Genomic DNA, 20,176 nt, shown 5'->3' with positions numbered 1-20,176 from the left:
TGGACTTTCCCAGTAACTGCGTTGTTGAGGGCATGGCAGATGTTTTGGGACACGTGCTTTGGTAGTGTGGGGATGGCACACCAGGCAAAATAGTGTCGGGTGGGGACAGAGTACCGAGGGACGGCCACCGCCATAAGGTTGTGGAAGGATTCTGTCTCCACCAGCCTAAAAGGCAGCATTTCCAACGCAAGCAGTCGTGAAATGTGCGAATTTAGGACTTTGCCCTGTGGGGCGTTGGCTGCGAATTTGCGCTTTCGTTCAAAGGTCTGTGATATGGACAATTGAACGCTGCAGTGGAACGTGGACATTGATACTGTTTCTTGAGAAACTGCCCTAAAAGTGAAGACTGAGAGGAGGGGGCATCTTTGCATGCAGTATGGACAGGGGATTGCCTTGCACACACAACAGGGGATTCTCTTACACGCACAAGAGTGGAAGAAGCAGTGGTGACACCCGCTGATACTGGTCGTGGACCCTGGGGTTTGCCCCACAAAGTCGAGTGCTTTACTGCCATGTGCCTGATCATGCTGGTCGTGGTCAGGCTGGAAGTTTTGTCACCCCTGCTGATGCTGGCATGGCATGTGGTACAAATGGCCTTTTTTGGGGTTATCAGCAGAGTCTTTAAAAAAATTCCAGACTCTGGAAGACCTACCTGTTGTACTGGCAACGTCCCTCGTGTTGGTGTTACGGGGAATGGTTGCCCACTTTCTGTCTGCAGCCACCACACTGCTTCTTCTTGCCTTTTGGGGTACTCTGCCTCCCTCCCCCTGTGTGCTGCTGGCCTCGTTCTGCGTGTCCTCCTGCCACGTTGGGTCAGTTACTAGATCATCCACCACCTCCTCCTCTTCCACTTCCGCACCACAGTCCTCCTCAGCACTTCATGGCAATTGTGTCTCGTCATCGTCCACCTCTTGTGACAAATTGCCAACGTCGCCTTCCTGTGACCGTGGCTGCTCAAATATTTAGCCATCGCTACATGGGATCTCCACTTCCACCACTTCAGGTGGAGCAGGTGAGGGGCACAAATATGGAAATGGACCAGTGAACTGCTCTTCAGAGTGTCCAACTGTGGGATCAGTTGCTGTCTGACGACGCTCGGCATGGTGGGAGGAAGGAGCATCAGGGAGAGGAGGAGTATGCGGTCGAGACTCACGGCTACTAACACTTGACTGTGTGGAAGACAGACCAGAGGTGGTGGTGCCCAGGTGACTGGAAGTATTATCTGCTATCCAATTAATAACCTGTTCACACTGATCAGTTCACAATAGTGCTGTTGTTGTGTGCTTCCCTAGTAATTCAGTCAAGAAGTGGGAGCGAGAAGATGTGGCTGTTGGTTGTGGCACATTTTCACCTTGGCCACGGCCCTGTCCTCTGCACTCACCATCACCAGAACGTCCAATTCCACGTCCCTTGCCACGCGCCTTGCCCATTTTAAATGAAGTAAAATAGCTTACACTCGCACTATCAATGGCAAAAGGGTAATAAAAAGGAGATTAGAACCGTGGAAGAGGAAAACCACAATTCTATTTCTCTGGCCTACACCAGAATCTTTTAAATAGATATATTTGTGTCTAAACAGTCAGCGAGACACTCAAACTGTTTTTTTGATGTAAAAAAGGCAATAAGGTGGATTACACCCAGATTTGAACCGTGGAAGAGGAAAACCACAGTTCTATTTCTCTGGCCTACAGCAGAATCTTTTAAACAGATATATTTGTGTCTGAACAGTCAGTGAGACACTCAAAATGATTTTTTTATGTAAAAAAGGCAAAAAGGTGGATTACACCCAGATTTGAACCGTGGAAGAGGAAAGCCACAGTTCTATTTCTCTGGCCTACACTAGAAACTTTTAAACAGATATATTTGTGTCTAAACAGTTAGCGAGACACTCAAACTGTTTTTTTTTTATGCAAAAAGGTGAATTACACCCAGATTTGAACCGTGGAAGAGGAAAACCACAGTTCTATTTCTCTGTCCTACACCACAATCTTTTAAACAGATATATTTGTGTCTGAACAATCAGCGAGACACTCAAACTGTTCTTTTTTATGCCAAAAGGTGGATTACACCCAGATTTTAACTGTGGAAGAGGAAAACCACAGTTCTAGTTCTCTGGCCTACACCAGAATCTTTTAAACAGATATATTTGTGTCTGAACAGTCAGCGAGACACTCAAAATGTTTTTTTTTATGTGAAAAAGGCAAAAAGGTGGATTACACCCAGATTTGAACCGTGGAAGAGAAAAACCACAGTTCTATTTCTCTGGCCTACACCAGAATCTTTTAAACAGATATATTTGTGTCTGAACAGTCAGCGAGACACTCCAAATTTTTTTTTTTTATGTAAAAAAGGCAAAAAGGTGGATTACACCCAGATTTTAACCGTGGAAGAGGAAAACCACAGTTCTATTTCTCTGGCCTACACCAGAATCTTTTAAACAGATATATTTGTGTCTAAACAGTCAGCGAGACACTCAAACTGTTTTTCTTTATGCAAAAAGGTGGATTACACTCAGATTTGAACCGTGGAAGAGGAAAACCACAGTTCTATTTCTCTGGCCTACACCACAATCTTTTAAACAGATATATTTGTGTCTGAACACTCAGCGAGACACTCAACCTGTTTTTTTTTATGCAAAAAGGTGGATTACACCCCGATATGAGCCATGGAAGAGGAAAACCACAGTTCTATTTCTCTGGCCTACACCAGAATCTTTTAAACAGACATATTTGAGTCTGAACAGTCAGCGAGACACTCAAACTGTTTTTTTTATGCATAAAGGTGGATTACACCCAGATTTGAACCGTGGAAGAGGAAAACCACAGTTCTATTACTCTGGCCTACACCATAATCTTTTAAACAGATATATTTGTGTCTGAACAGTCAGCGAGATACTCAATTTTCTCTGAAGAGACAATTTGCATATTACATTTCCTAGAGGAGCATTGCATGGCGAATAAGCCTCCTTACCTTGACGTGCCAGAGCTGGAGTGTCACTCTCCATAAGGAGAAATGTTACCCCTTAGACCTCAGTCCAGAGCCTCTCACCTAGCCAAATCAGTTCTCATACTTTGCACTGATGAGGGCCAACAGTCCGAAACACCGTGTCTGCAAATTGAGATTCTGATTTGGCTTTTATACTAAGTCATATTGCACGATTCGTTAACGGGTTGAATGTGACTTGTAGGATTGCTGCTTCCAATAGGTGGCGCTATAGAGTATGTTAGGGGATGGTTGCAACAACTTTATTAAAATGAAATGCAACCGAACCCGGGGTCCGCGATGCAGCCGAACACCCACTGGGTTAGAGTGTAAAACAACCAACTTAAAGTGTAAATCCATCCAGTGTTACTACACACCTGGACAGGAAAAGGATTTGCACTATCTCCGTTAACTACACGGAAGATGTGCGACAACTAACGTAGCTGTAGCTCTGTTGACTGCACAGAGGCTACGCAGCAGGGGCTAGGAAGTGTGTGTGACTGACGCCGGAGTGTACGTGCTCCCAACTGGTGTGTAACCGGTCTGCGGAGTAACTCTCCAAGTGGATAACAGGCGGTGCCAGGGATACGGAACCCGCAGTCTGCTCGGGGCGTATAGCAACCCCCTTGTCGGAGCCAGACTGCAAAACGGAAACTACCTGCCTCCCCCCGCTAAGCCTGCCTGAGCGACCTGTGCTAATCAGCCGAGAGAATTCTGGCATTGGCAGGTCACGGAGAGAGCAGCTAGAGAGCACGCTAAACCTGCCTAAGCGACCTGTGCTAATCAGCCGAGTGAATTATGGCATCGGCAGGTCACGGAGAGAGCAGCTAGGGAGCACGTGGAGCCCAAACAGACAAGCATCCACACATGTACACAACCTAAACGGAATGATCAGAGCGCACCGCCATGCTTGTGGGTGGGCTATTTTAAGACTTAGCCCTGCCCACAATCGAATTATTGGTCGCACTACTGATGACGTCACCAGCAGCCAATCAGGCGGTGCCAGGTCACCGGATCAACTGAAACCAAACCACCAATCACGGTCCGCCATGTTACGGGCATGCTCAGTGCAGTGCATCCTGGATTTAGGCTGTAGCAGCCCTTTTCCCCTCCGCAACCTATGCTTAACACTACTAGAAACAAAGACCCAAGAGACAACTTGTATATCTGGTGCACTAGCCAGGAGTTGGGACTGATGGCGATGCAGAGCAGCCTCTGCTTGGCTGGTCCAGAATGGGAGACCACAGAATCCACTGATGATTCTGACCCAATTTCAGATCCAGCAAACGCCTAACAGAGTACAAGTCATCTTTTTCTCTGAAGAGGCAATTTGCATATTAAATTTCCCAGAGGAGCATTGCATGGCAAATAAGCCTCCTTACCTTGACGTGCCAGAGCTGGTGTGTCACTCTCCATAACGAGAAACGTTACCTCCTTTGACCTCAGTCCAGAGCCTCTCACCTAGGCAAATCAGTTCTCATACTTTCCACTGACGAGGGCCAACAGCCCGAAACACCGTCTGCAAATTGAGATTCTTATTTGGCTTTTATCCTAAGTCATATTGCACGACTCGTTAAAGGGTTGATTGTGACTTGTAGGATTGCTGCTTCCAATAGGTGGCGCTATAGAGTATGTTAAGGGGATGGTTGCAACAACTTTATTAAAAAGAAATGCAACCGAACCCGGTAATCCAAATGTGATCAAAGCAACACGTTTCGAACACTCACGGGCGTTCTCATAGGCATTCTTTGCCTCAGCTCAGACAAAGAACGCATGTGAGCATTCAAAACACGTTGCCTTGATCACATTTGGATTCAATGTTTTATATTTATGGAATAAACTTTTGACTTTTAGGAGCTGGAATTCCCCCCCCTTTTTTCACTTTCCTGGACGTACACGAATGCTAAGCCATGAATATCCTCGCTCACACTCCTGATTCTTAGCTTCTTGTGTACATTGTACATTGTCAGCGAGCTGACTATCAGTGGTGGGGGCGGGGCTATACAGATTAGCCTGATTAGCTTGCACGAGACACCTAGTCCAGAAGTGATAATCTCCTGCTGATAAAACATTGATTATGTGGAAACTACAGCAAGCTGCTGAGTAAGTGACACACATGCTGCTCTCAGATTAGTTAGCAAAACCGTACTGACATATTCAATTTAATCTGCGGTTTAATAGTGTTACAATGCTACCTTGCAGCCTTACTGAAAGCATGAAAGCATGGCTACAGGAAAAAAAATTAACCTTTTTTCTCCCGGCAAACTCGCTTTCAGTAAGGCTCTATAACTTATAGGGTTTTAAGACATAACACTTTTTCCTTTGCTCTATCAAGCATAAACATCAGGTTTCTTGATATGATACTTTGTTAATAAAGGATCAAAGTAGGCAAAAGCTTTCTGCTTCCAATGAATCAAATACTGAATGGAGTTCCGAACTCTACAAGAGTCCACAGTACTTTCTACCTCAAATTCTTCAGTATTATAAACCAGAATAGGTGGAGGATCCTGGGTCATAAGCGGAGTAACCATCTTCTTTAATAATGTAGTGTGAAAAACATTGGGAACCAACATAGAGGAATGCAGACCTAGCTAAAAAGCCACTTTATTGACAATCTCGATAATGCGAAATGGGCCTATAAACCTCGGTGTGAGCTTAGGACGTGGTACCTTGATCTTGGATTCTTAGTATACACCCAAACTCTGTCCCCCACTCTGAGTTTGCAACCTTGCTGACGCTTATCAGCTTGCATCTTCATAGTCTCCTCTGCTTTCCTGTGATGGATCCAGGCTTCCCCCCAAAACCTTCTGGATGGTGGTGCTTGTGACTGCAGTAGTGTAGCACTGGACTGGCTCCATTCCCAGGTGGGAGCACAGAACCACGATTCGTAACAGTTCATTGGATGAGCGGCACCCTTTTTAAACTGCATGGATAAGAATGCTCATTCTTAATGATTGGCCTCTGTAAATGTAAACTTAGTGAAAAACCATAGAGATTGTATATTAATCTATGCTATGTAACATTCTTACCAAGTTGGTTAATCTAACTAATATCCCAGTGCGTCATTAGATCTAAATGCTACAAGGCACCATTGTTTCTCTTTTTTTTTAGAATTTATTATTCAAAACCTATTAATGCCAGGTCTATAAATAGGGAAATTGCAAATTCAGTACATAAAATTAAAACTGTGGCACATACCAAGTGAATAAACAGGTTGTCACTACTAGGTTGAAAAACCACAGGCCAAATATTCGGCAGAGAGAATATTCCTTTGCGTTGTACATTATTGTTTTCAATTTGCATGATGCCTTTGTATTATGTATATTATGCATTCCATATATTAATAAATTATCATTTACATCACATGAATGTTACCCTTTGGGTTTAATGGAACCTACATATTTTCAATGCACTTATACGATACAAGAAGAAGGCAGTGCAAGCTTGGACCCATTAAAAACGGCACTGTAAAAGTAGTAGGGGGTTGGGACAAAAATGTAAATCACGCCGGTCCTTAATGAAATCAGCTATACATGAAAGTATCTGAAAATGAGTGCTCACTAAATTTCATTATCAGCTATAATAAAGCAACTGGGTAGTAAAAAGAGAGGTTATTTCTGTCCACTTTGTAGAGGAAATATTGTAATAGTAACTAGAAAAATGGCATACTTAAAAAAAAATCTAGGTATAGTTTTATGTGTCAAATTTTTCATTATAGACAATGGAAAAATTGTGAGATAAATAGGTTAATCCTTTTGGATGTAAAATAATAAAATTCATTAATCATGCAAACGCCAGGTCTGAAGTATCTCTAAAAATCTGCAAGTGTATTTCATAATGCGCATTAGCATGGAGTGTATGGTGCATGCAGAATTTATAATCATATCAGAGCTATCCATTTGAGATCTACATGCAAAATCCTTTCATTTGCATTCCAACCCATTGCCCCTACAATGCTTCAGTATACAAAGGCTTTATGTAAATTTTACTATCAGTGTTCGGATGGATAAACTTCATATGCATATGTGTAAAAGTAAAAATAATGAGCTAATCTGGAGCTTTCTACCTATACCTAGTCATTACATTACAAATGTGTCTTTTATTTCCTGCAGGGAATTCTGATGGAAATATTTCTTGAAATGATTTCTTAGCCATTCATTTGCCGGCCCGTTAGAATAGCGTCATAGTAGATGTCAATCAAATCCACTGACTGAAGAATTCATTACATCTCATACACCACATTATCTCATATTGAAAATGAGCACAGAAGTCCTATGAAATATTTTAAAAGTGAATAAAACATACTTGGAAAATTTTTGTATTATTAAACATAATATTAAGGATTAATGGCATATACATAGGGATCCTGCACAACCAGCTAGAATTAAATGGAGAATAAAAGAGTAATTGTCATTAAAGGGGACAACCAGTTTGAAAATATTGCTGTAGGAAGCCTTCCATGGTCAGATATTTCCCAGTGATAAGTGCAGCATGCATAGTTTCATAGTTTTTAGGTTGAAGGTAGACATAAGTCCATCAAAGTCAACCTATAACTTAACAAGTTGATTCCAAGGTAGGCAAATACCGATGAGGCAAATGCTAATTGCCCCAGATTAGAGGAAAATTTCTTCCCGGTTCCACATACGGCAATCAGACTAGTTCCCTGGATCTATATCCCATCAAAGAATCTAGTACCTATAAAATATAACATTATATTTTTCAATATTATATTTTCCAAGAAAGACTTCCAGGTCCTTCTTGAACTTTCTTAGTGAATCAACCATTACACAACATCATGTGGCAGAGAGTTCCGTTATCTCACTGCTCTTATAGTAAAGATTATACCTTCTTTCCTTTAGACATAGAGGATGTCCCCTTGTTATAGTTGCAGGCCAATGTGTAAAAAAATCATTAGAAAGATCTACTGTTAGAGAGATCTGATGTACTGTCTCTTCATATATTTGGCAGTGTAAGACATGTATGGCTCAAATCCAACAGAGTGAGAACTTCACATTAGAAGACTAAAGATCTAACAGGTTGAAAAAAATAATGGCATACCAAACACATCCTACCAATTAGGTAAAAATGTCACTGGTGTGACTCTATGATGAGGCATTAATACCAGGCTGAGAAACCTAGTTAAAAACTCACTCACAAGGGACTTGGTACTATGCTATAGACTAACATGTTGGGAACAATACTATTCTTGAATTATTAAAGACTGGTATCTGACCATAGATCATGAAAAACAAATGGCTAATGGGCTAATTCAGATTAGACCTAAATAAATTATTTGCAAGTTTTAATATTTGTATTGGTGAATAGCATGTTTGAAATTGACTTTCTTTTAATATCTGCAGCGGTTTTCCCTCTATGAGAACTTTTATTTTACATTGTGTACAGCTTGTTCCAAGAAGATTTTCCACCAGTGCCTGACTGAGTTTGATCACTAGCTACAATCCAGACTGATGAGTTAGCTTTTGTAATTTCAGCCCATTGATTTCTATACAGCAGTTAGCTGCTCACCTTTTTCTCTCTGTCAACTCCTGATCTTCAGCTGCTGTTATCAGTCTTGCAAAATCACAATCCACTGGCCCCCACTATTGGCAGTTTTAGACCAATCTCATATTTATTACTCACTTTAGCTAGTGCTTGTTCAAAGGCACCGTTATATATATAAGCAAATATAGTGATAAGAGTGTAGAATTCAGAACAAGTACTGACAAGACTGTGTCACAGTAGCAAATAGAATTTCAGCAGAAGGATGAAGCTATTAAACTAGAACTGTAACTCAGGGAGGAGTGATCTCTCCTCAGCAACAAGAAAATGGAGCAGAGTGCTGCTCAAGACTCAAGCACCTTTTCAGGTACATTTATGTAAAAAAAAACATTCCTAAGATTCTCATTTCTTCCTAAATCGACCAGTTTAAACAAGCTGCAAATCACCCAAAAAACAAGGAAAAACTGTCGCTTGTCAGGTGAAATAACATTTTAGCTTGCTTGAAGATCATCACTCTCGGCAGCACTTTGTCATATGTAAACAAGACATGTGCTGCCAAGAACAATGCCAGTCTATGTGCACAGAACAATCCATTACCGATCATTCTGTGTGCATGGAAAGTGTCGTCCACCTGTCTGAATGGGATATTAACTGACCACCAATAAGCAAACTCTTCAAGTCTGCAGATCTAAATGCAACACTTTAGTAGTTTTGTTAATTAAACAAGAATATCCCAAAGATCCAGTTGTGTTTATAAAATATAGATTGCCCCATAGCAAGGAATAAAATTGGACAAGAAAAATAAGAAAAATACTACTCATCAAATAGAGCACCTATCCTATATTCAAAAAAGTGAGATCAAAAAGTCAAGTGAGTAGTAAATTTGCATAATACTTAAAAATATAAATTAAGTTGAAATCAATTAGGCCTCATTCAGATCTCAGTCTTTTTACTTGTATGCAAAAATCAGACTGATTGTTCTGATCCAAATCACTGATGACAATGAGTCAGTTTTTACATCAAAATATCATCAGTTCTGATGAATTGTTCCAAACTTCTCCTATCAGTCAATGAATAACAGAGAACTAGTGATGAGTGAATGTGCTCGGTTAACCCTTTAACCGAGCACCCTCGGGTCCTAAAAGAGTATGTTCGGCGAGCTCGAAAACTGTGTTCAAGTCGCCGCGGCTAACAAACAGGCAATCCCTGCACGTGTCGCGGCTGTCTAACAACCGCAAGACATGCAGCCGCGGCAACTCGAACACAGTTTTCGAGCACGCCGAAGATACAATGTTAGGACCCGAGCGTGCTCGGTTAAAGGGTTGACCGAGCATGTTCGCTCATCACTACTGACAGCACATCGATGTCATCAAAGTGCTCTTGATTTTTTTTCACAAACCCAGAGACTTGTATTTGCGAGTTTAATCGGTGACATGGATCAAAATCTATAATCAAAAGTTGAAATGCGGGTATGCTGAGCTTCTAGGGAAGATTTCACAGGATTCAGATGAATAGAAATAGATTGTAGTTTATTCCCTAAGTGTTTCTAGATCAAACAGATCTCTTCCCCAGGGAACCTCAATAAGGAACATGGTTTCCCTGAGGAAGAGGCCTTGTCATAAAACTTAGGGAAAAAAAAGCCAAACCCCAGAATCTCAATTTGCAGACACAGTGTTTCGGGGTGATTGCCACTCTTCAGTGCAAAGTATGAGATCTAATTTGACTAGGTGAGAGGCTTAAGACTAGGATCTAAGGGGTAACATCATCCTAAGTCACATGGCAAGTCACGTTAAAGTGTCGATATTGACTTTTAGGATTTCTACTTCCAATATATGGCTCTAGAGTTCTAGTCCTCTTCCTCTCTGAAGAGGCAATTTGCTTATTTAATTTCTGAGAGGAGCATGCATGGCGTATGGGTCTCCTCACTCTGACATGCCAGGCCTAGCTTGTCACTCTCCACAAGGAGAAACCTTACATCTTAGATCCCCATCTGAATCCTATGAATTCTTCACCAGCAGCGCAGCACACCCAAATTTCTCCTATTTGTTTTTTATCAACGTTGGTTTATCTCATCAGTGGAGCAGCAGCTGGGGTATTGTTATCAGAGGCAATCCAGTGCTGTGGTTTCACAGTATCACAAGGTGAGTGCAAAAAACACAATAAAATCGCATGCTATTAAATGCCCTATGTGAGCATTTTGTCAATTCCTAGACTATTGGGTCAAAATCTGACATGCCTCTGTGCTTTGTTGTAGAACACTCAGTCCGCAAAAATAAATTAACATGTGAACAACTCCATAGACTATAATAGGTCAGAGTTCTATCGATGAAAACACAGATACAACTCGTACGTGAAAAACTGACATTGGCATTAAATCTGTATATAACAAAGGACACATCCTCAGTAAGGGCATCAAATCAATATACTATATACCTATAAACAAAAATGTGTGGCAACTATGTAAGTTTGGATGCTCAATCGATAAGAAAAGTATATATAATACCAAATCATTAACCCTTAGTAGGAAGGAAGGAGTAGTCACAAAATGCTTATTGAGTAGCTAATAAAACACAGTAAAACTCCAAAGGTATATCAATATTCCAAAGAGAAACAAACAAGTGTATAGAGTGTACCATGGCCATAAAATACAGGTTCATAACTACAGTATACCAATGGAGAAATTTTATCAAAAGTGCAAGCGCCAAGAATAGCGAAACCCCAACTTGTGTTGAATTAGCTTCTTCTAGGGTTGAAGTTAAACATTAAAATTAGTACGTCCTTAGGTCTGGATAACATAAACACTGAGTATGCTTTGCTATATTGTCTAGTTAAAGTGCAAGACATTGTGATGGAAACGTGATAGACCCCAACTATGAGTATAATCAATGGGCTCCATTAGATGCCATTGGCTTCCATCCGACTCTGCCATTAATTTCATTGCTTTGTTCCTATGACAGAGCAGAAAAATGCAATAGTTCATCAAGATTTGCACCACCATAGATCAGATGTTAATAGCTCCACCGGTGGCCAGATGGAAACATTGAACAGAGCTACACTGCACATATCCAGTCAATGTTTAGCGGCCACTGCCACATACTGGATCTCAGCAAATATTCATGCATCCAGATCTTAATCATGGGTCCAACTAAGATATAAATGCTTTGAATTATTTTCTAAAGTGCATTAAATCTACTTTTTTTTTCAATTTCATCATTGAAGATTAGTCACCTCTGGTCAGCCATGGTCACCATAAATGTAAATAGAATATTGCACTCCAACAAATGAAGGATCCACCACAATTACAAATAGGCATGTACACTTGAACAGATGCGTTTTTACAGTTTTAAGTTTGTTGTGTTATATGTGGTTTATTCATTCCCAGTGACCTTTTCAGCATTTTCAATTGACTCTGCTTCTGACTTCAGGGCTGGGAAGTCTTAAAAAACAGAGACAACTTTATGCACTTGGCTCTCTGCTGTCACTTTCTATCACATCAGCCTGAACTTTAACGCCATCATGTTCAGAACTTTTGCTGCCATGAGAACAGACAAGCTTTGATTTTATGTTTGTTTCTATTTTAAGTGAGTGTACATTGCCTTTATCTGTAAGAACATTTCCTCGGGTCATCTAAATTCCACCCTTCCCCCACTTGGTGTTGAAAGATGTAGACATGCTTTTCTATTTTCACTCCTTAGTCAGACAAACCTATTAAATTTGTTGCTTTATTTAGCTGCGCTCACACTTGTCTACTGGTTGGTCTTTTACATGAATGTCACTTCTGTTTTGGCCTAAGAAAATAATAAAGTCGAAGTCACTGTATGTCACAGTCCTTTCTAGGACACCTATTGATGTGTCTCTTACAAAAAAAGTGTAAAATAAACCTACATCATGAAAAAATTAGTCCATGAAATGTAAAATTGGTGAATTTTATAAGTATATACAGCTGTGTAGAGTTATATAAATAGTGCAGTTGTCTTCACTTTTTAGTTCTTCAGCTGCTTCCAAACTTCAGCCAACAAGCAGTAGATGGAGAACAACAATTTGGAGTCATTTGGTATCAATGCTCGTGAAAGTTGGTTAAGCATACAATCCTTAAAGGATCAAATTCCAGGTTAATAGTATATACCGCTTTTGCGGTATTGGTTATATACAGCCATGTTGGCTGGCTCCCCATGATCTGCCTTCACTGATTCACCTGATGAAACACGTCGGGATTAGCTTGGGAAAAATCTATTACCGATCCCTTGGACCTTGTAGCCAGGTAATGTTTGGCAGATTGAAGTTATACCCCACCAATCCTGTCCCATTCTGAGGATCTACTACCTGGCATACCTCTCATAAGGACACCACCTGATCTATGGTGAGATTGTTCCAATTCATGACTTGGTTACAACTTCTGGGACCCTTGTTATATGGTTGATTATTCATTTGGGGTCACCCAAGGGCATGAAGATTTAAATGGCTGTAGTGTGTTAATTGTTTGTCTTGATATTTTAGCCAAGAGTCGTTTTTAGTATTTTAACATTAACAGTTATGTTTTATGATCTCCACCCCATTGACATATCTCATGAAAGCTGGTGACTAGAGTTGGTGCAAATCAGTTGACAAGACCAGTAAATACCTTTTACTGATGTAGCCAATGGACCAGAGCCTTGAGAACCAACTCCTATCTTAAGGCATCTGCAACACTTTAGATGTTGGCTGCTACCTAGTTATTACACATTATCATTGTCAATATCCTTTAGAATACAAAATGTGGTTATGTGAGATCTTCCAAATTAATCTTGCACCATACCAGTAACAATATATATAGTAGATATTTAGATAAGCATATGCCTTGAAAATACTAATACTTTATGTGTACAACAATTCACAATTTAACACAATGATATTATGTAACTCACTGAAAAATAACTAAGCATATACAGCATATTGAAAAAAATGGCTAAAGATGGAAAAAAGAAATAGCATGAAAATATGAGGTAGTACTAATCTCACCTCTCCAATCATTCCATTCCATACTCCCTCTATTTTCTTCCCATGTTTTCCATTGGTTACGAGATAAAGATCATAAGTAAATCCAATGGTTTTGGCAAGACGTTTGAGAATATCGATGCAGAATCCTTTACAGCATTGCTTGACAAAGATGATGGGGTCTGTCATATGGCTGTAAAGACAAAAAGTCAATAAGTCTTGGTCAAGTTTATATTAATTTAACAATAAATATCCAATTTACCAAATATGTTAAAACACTAGTAAATTTGCCAGTAAGTCTTGCTTTTTCATGGTTGATCTCCACTTTTAGTTTTTGGATGGAGTTTAAAAAAAAAATGAAAAAACTGTAATCTGATATGAAAAATATAATTAGCCACTTATTTGTCAATCTTTGATTATGGATGCATTGCAATTGTAAACATCATAATTCCTGGCTTGGAAAGGGAATACGCTCAAAAATGCAAAATCAAAACAGAAAATCTCAAAATACTGAATGCAGAGAAAACCTATTTTTCCATAAATTAATGCACAATAGTGGAAAAATTGCATCATATTTTTTCCATTATCACGTAAGTGACCTGAGATTTCCTAATCCTGAAAACCTTGTAGATGTCAGAAATATCCATGAGCCCAATGGCCATGAGCAGTCCTCTTTCACCATGACACAAATTCCAAAAAACAAAGAATCCAACTTGTTAATAGTTACACAGTCACAAAAAGGTAGACAGGGTCCAAAACAAGCAGCAGCTAGAAAAGAGACTTGCTTGCTAACACATCACAGCTACATTTTGACTAGTCGGATAAAGAATTATGACAGGTGGAAACATAGCTGTGATGTGTTTGGCACAATTTTTGTTTTTATTAACCTTTGGCTTGATCTCAAGCCATGGCAGTTTGATGGATGAACGATCTGTAGAAAGGTCGAATTTGTGCAAGCCTAGATAGGTCCACCAGGGTCTTTTTTGCCTTTATCTTTATAGTACCAATGCTTTGGGATGCTGGTCTTCCTCTTTGTCTTGTTCCTTCTATTCTACTGACCATAATGTCCTTCTCCAGTGATTGCTGTCTTCGTATGATGTATTTCAAACTAGGCAAGTCATAACTTGGCATAATATACAAGTCTTTTTTTCTACTACCACCCATTTTGGACATTGTCTACCTCTTTGCGACTACACTTGTGAGCCCAGACTAAAGATCTAACGTTATCAACCCTGATGCCTCCATTTTGGTGAGGTATTGGAGATAGGTAAGTGGAGAAAAGCCCAAACATACATGATATGTCCATACATATTCATAAAGCTTCATGCAGAATCACCATAAGATGCTGTCTAGAAATAGAAAAAATATGTAAAAATATGTAAAATATATTAAACATTAACACTAAAATTGGAGAATCCTCCTAGAATGCATTGGACAATCATTAAAAATAATCTTACTCAAAATATATAGTATCTAATTAAATGTTTCTGACCGTGGAGAGAAGCCAACATGGCATGGAAACATTTCTAAACTTTCATTTTCTACTGTATCTAAAGCATTGGATGTGAATTTAAAAGATATGATTTAACTTTATCAAGTATTTTGACAGCTTTGATATTGCACCTGACACAGATATTTTAATGGCATCTATATACTGCAGAAATGCTATCACTCCTGACACTACTGATGAAATGCAATCCCGCATATATTCTTCTACTGAAGGATCATTGTGCCGGGGAGGGCTAATTCAAAAATAGATGTATTTTCAGGTTGTCTCGGTACAGTAGTGCTTGCCAGATAACCAGCAATAAACATCACAAATGAACGGGAAGGAAAAGAAGACCAAAAGCTTTAAGAAATCGACATGAAGGTAAAGAGAAAGTGGCACATTACAGCCGGAAGAAGAAACAAGCCTCTTATCTGCCGGCGGAATGGATCTTTTTTTTTCCTGTTGTGACACCACAACTCTTCATTAAACTGCTTGTTCTTTTACCCACTTTGTCACTTTGATGGCTGGGAAAGGGATCTCTGACCTTTTCTCACACTATCTGCGATGTGAGTTAAATTGTCCGCGTCGCAAGATGAAGAATTGAGAGGGAGATTTGAAACATTTGTGACTGCTAGGTTAAAAAAATATTGAGCAACTTATCTTATTCTTTGTATCAGGCAAAACAAAGATAAGGTCATGGCTCAGTGGGCAAGCCAAGAAAAAAAATGGAAGCTTACGGACTTTTCTGTCATTTAGAATCATTTAGATGACTATTGCTTTTGCTTTTTCCTAAAATTACAGCGAATTTGAGCACATTCGTTGTGAAACCTGGAGGGCTGGTAGATTAAAAATAAAGGAAGAAAACAGTGCAATGCAATATTATAGCCAAAATGCATTAAGGAATGTCCTTACTTAGGCTATTGTCATGTTACATTGTAATGAGGACTTGGATATCAATCTGGCTCATGGGGCAAGAGGAATGCTGGCCTCTGCTTGCGAATACTTGCTTAATGCAATGTGATGGCTGTGACACTAGAATTTGTTGATCACTCAATATTACAGTTGGATTGTATCATTTCAAAATGTTTTGCTCTGTGCATTTATAGTATATATTAAAAGTCTTGGCCATAAAAAGGGACTTGAGACCTGCTGTGCCCCTGCAGGTCAAATGAAGCATTGTCTAGTTCCCATTTAAAGTAATGGACAGTCCATGCATACCACATGCATGCTGTATCCTCCGGAGTGAGAGGTGCTCTTTGTTGCTGATGTGCTTCTGTTCTAATAATTTAAAATTTCATATGAGGAAATTTATAATTGCTTTGCTATTAATCTAACAACCACTTTAACCCCTTCGCAAACAGGTATGGCAGATGACAGGAACTGTGTTTGGAGAGGGCTCAAGCTGTGTTGTACACTTGGCATCTGCATGTATTTATTTAACGGCCTTTGGTTCGATCTCGAGCCATGGCAACTTGATGGATGAACACTTTGTAGGAAGATCTATCTTGCGCAAGTCTACATAGGTCCACAAGGGTCTTCTCCGTCATTATCTTGATAGTGTCAAGTTATCTGGTTGCTGGTCTTACTCTTTGCCTTCCGCCTTCTATGCTTCTGACCATGTTGTCCTTCTCCAGTCATTGCTTTCCTCGTATGATGTGACCAAAGTAGGCAAGTCATAGTTTGGTGATCCTTGTTCGAGTGACAGGTCTGGCCTGATTTATTAAAAAATATATTTGTTGGTTCATCTTGCCATCCATGGCATTGATAACATCCTTTTCCGGCACCACATTTCAAAGGTGTCAATTCTTTTTCTTTCTTCTTTCTATATCGTCCTTGTTTCACATCTATATGTTATCACCGAAAAGACAAAACTATGTACGAGCTGTGTTTTCAACACCAGTCAAATGTTCCTCGATTTGAAGCCCTTGTCCAGTGACATCATTGTTGATTTGCCAATAGCTATTCACATATTGATTTCCGGTGTCATCTTGATTTATCATTGATTTGAGTAGGTTGAAGTCCTTTACAGCTTCCGGTTTGTCTCCATCCATCTCAAATGTGTTCCGGTCATACCTGGCAGTAGTCAATACAATATCTTTACCTTCTTTGTGTTCAGTAACAGTTCCATGTTTGAGCTTTTCTTCTTGACACTCAGTAATAAGTTCTTCATTCCACCTATGCTTTTGATATTATTGTTATATTATCTGCATATTTAAGATTGTTGATGATTCAGCCAGCAATTTTGATTCCGTTTTCTTTTTCAGCAAATCAAGCCTTCCTGTAAATAGCTTCTGAATATAAATTTAATAGAAATGATGACTGGATGCAGCCTTGTCTGACGCTTTGCTCTGCATTGAAACTTATTTTGATGCTGTGTTCCATTCAAACTGATGCTTTTAGGTCAATGTAAAGGTTCCTAATGAAGCTGATTAGATGATTTGGCACACCCATATCCTGCATAGCATTCCAAAGTTTCTGGTGATCAACACAGTGGAAGGTTTTGCTGTAGTCGATGAAGCAAACATAGATCTCCCTGTCATATTCTTTGCTAACTTTACATGGATAATGGAAAAGGCCAATCATATTTCTTATTCCTCTGCCTTTTCTGGATCTTGCTTCTTCCTCTGGCAGCTCTTTGTCAATGTAAGGCTGTAACGATCTTTGTAAGATCTTCAGTAGTATTTTGCTTACATGAGGCATGAGCGGAATAGTCTGATAGTTTCACAGTCGGTAGCAGCTCCCTTCTTCAAAATATGCATAAACAATGACATGTCCAAACCTTCGGCCATTTACCAGTTGTCCATATCTGTTGACACAGATGTGTTATGACATCAACTGCTGCTTTACAAGACATTATTAGCTCTATTGGAATATTGTAACATCCAAGCACTTTGTTGTTTGACAGAAGCTTTGTCTCAGCAACAACTTCGTCTTTCAGGATGTTTAACTGTCATTTCCAGGCTCAGTTTCTTCCCGTATCACTGAATCTTTCTTGTAGAGATGCTTCTTGTACTCTTTCCGTATTTCTTTGATCTGTTCTGGCTGTCTAGTTTGTGGCGTCTTTCAACATGCCCTCTCTTGGCTAAAACTTTCATGATATCGCTTTGATCTTTAGGTATGCTTTCCTGGTCTTGCCCCTCAGATGTTGGCTTTTTATCTCTGTGCATAGCTTTTGGTAATAAAGTTCTTTGTCTGCTCAAATGGTTCTCATTAGTCTTTTCCTGATGTTGCTTGCATCCTGCTTCTTACTCTTTCCTTTTGGCATTCGTCTTTCTATAATGATCTTTAGGGTCTGTTCTGATAGCCATGATTGTGGGAGATCTCTTCTGTCTCTTATTTATTGTCTTACTTCTTCAGTACTAAAAGTCTGTATATGTGTCCATAATTCCTCAGGGTTTCTTTAATCTATGCTCAGTGATATAAATCGATTGTGCAGACCATTCCATAAAACTTTAGGTATGTTGCTCAAATCGAAGTTGGAAATGGCCTGTTGTTTACTCCATTTGCTCAGCTTGACTGTCAAAAGTTCATAATTAGTGATGAGCGAATATGCTTGCCACTACTCGCCCGAGCATCACGGTGCTCGATAAGCTCAGCGCTCGGCGAGTATTTCCAGGTTGCTCGGGCGGGAGCTCGGGTCCCCTCCTTGCATGTTTGGTGCTCTTTAGAGAACCAATGCACATGCAGGGATTGCCTGCCACGCACTGTAATGCCGTGTTGGTTGTGGGCATTACAGTGATTGGCTGGCCGCACAGCATCATCAGGTCTATATAAGACCTGGCGCCGCTATGCTCGTCACTGTCTACCCCGGAATCAGGCAGAATAGAGATTTGCTTGTTTATAGTTAGTATAGGTATTCCACAACATATACACATATATATATATATATATATATATATATATATATATATATATATATATATATATATATGTATATATATATATATCATTCTGAATTAACAGTCCTTCTGAGGACTAATCCAGCTGCATATATTCAGTGGTGATAGCAGGAGTTACGCAGGCAGGAAGGCAGGATATGTGGCAGACTGCAGTGCATATAGCGCAAGAGGGTCCATTGAACGTCCTGTCTGCTGCTGCTTTAATAAATATAGATAGTTGTATACATAGCCCCAGACATAAGGGGCCAGGGCATATTTTTTTTTTATCTTAATCCTGGTTATTTGCTTAAAAAGCAATCCTGAGTACACAATTTTTCTGCTCCATTTGCTTGTAAGCACTGCAGAATACAGCCAGATCTGTTCCATATTTCAGCTATAAAAATCAAGAAATTTGAACAGAACATGGAAAATATTGGCCTCCTTTTCCATTATGTTGCAGTGTGTCGGTCAAGCTATTCACACTTGGTGTCTGTGAAGAATAGTATTAGTAAATTACAGGCCTACTATTTAAAACCGTTCTTCTATGTCAGACATATCACCTATAAAAGTATTCCAAAATCAGCCATTCCTTCCATTTTCATTTTGTTGCAGTGTCGGTCAAGCTATTCACACTAGGTGTCTGTGTAAAATAATATTAGTAAATTGCAGGCCTGCTATTTAAAACCGTGGTTCTCTGTCAGATATATCACCTATAAGAGTGTTCCAAAATCAGCCATTTGTTTCATTTTCATTTCGTTGCAGTGTGTCGGTCACGCTATTCACACTAGATATCTGTGAAGAATAATATTAGTAAATTACAGGCCTGCTACTTAAAACTGTGGTTCTCCGTCAGACATATCACCTATAAGCGTGTTCCAAAATGAGCCATTTCTTCCGTTTTTATTTTGTTGCAGAGTGTTGGTCAAACTATTCACACTAGGTCTCTGTGTAGAATAATATTAGTAAATTACAGGCCTGATATTTAAAACCGTGGTTCTCTGTCAGACATATCACCTACAACAGAATTCCAAAATCAGCCATTTCTTCCATTTTCATTTCATTGCAGTGTATCGGTCAAGCTATTCACACTAGGTCTCTGTGTAGAATAATATTAGTAAATTATAGCCTGCTATTTAAAACCATGATTCTCTGTCAGACATATCACCTATAAAAGTGTTCCAAAATCAGCCATTTCTTCCATTTTCATTTTGTTGCAGTATGTCTCTCAAGCTATTCACACTAGGTGTCTGTGAAGAATAGTATTAGTAAATTACAGGGCTGCTATTTAAAACCGTGGTTCTCTGTCAGACATATCACCTATCAGAGTTTTCCAAAATCAGCCATTTCTTCCTTT

At 39.6% G+C, this 20,176-nt stretch overlaps 1 protein-coding gene across 1 annotated transcript in view; it reads right to left on the bottom strand.

The window, feature by feature from the left end:
• Positions 1-20,176, bottom strand: part of GRIN2D (glutamate ionotropic receptor NMDA type subunit 2D) — a 1,421,508-nt gene that overhangs the window by 488,122 nt on the left and 913,210 nt on the right. Inside the window, exon 9 of the mRNA XM_073656309.1 lies at positions 13,480-13,648. Within this exon, the coding sequence (XP_073512410.1) occupies positions 13,480-13,648 (169 nt within the window). The remainder of the gene's footprint in view (positions 1-13,479; positions 13,649-20,176) is intronic.

This window comes from Phyllobates terribilis, unplaced genomic scaffold (assembly GCF_046119375.1).
Source record: "Phyllobates terribilis strain yellow unplaced genomic scaffold, ASM4611937v1 Scaffold_12__6_contigs__length_324123572, whole genome shotgun sequence".
In the NCBI taxonomy this organism is placed as follows: Eukaryota; Metazoa; Chordata; class Amphibia; order Anura; family Dendrobatidae; genus Phyllobates; species Phyllobates terribilis.
This window is presented reverse-complemented; position numbering and strand designations above follow the sequence as displayed.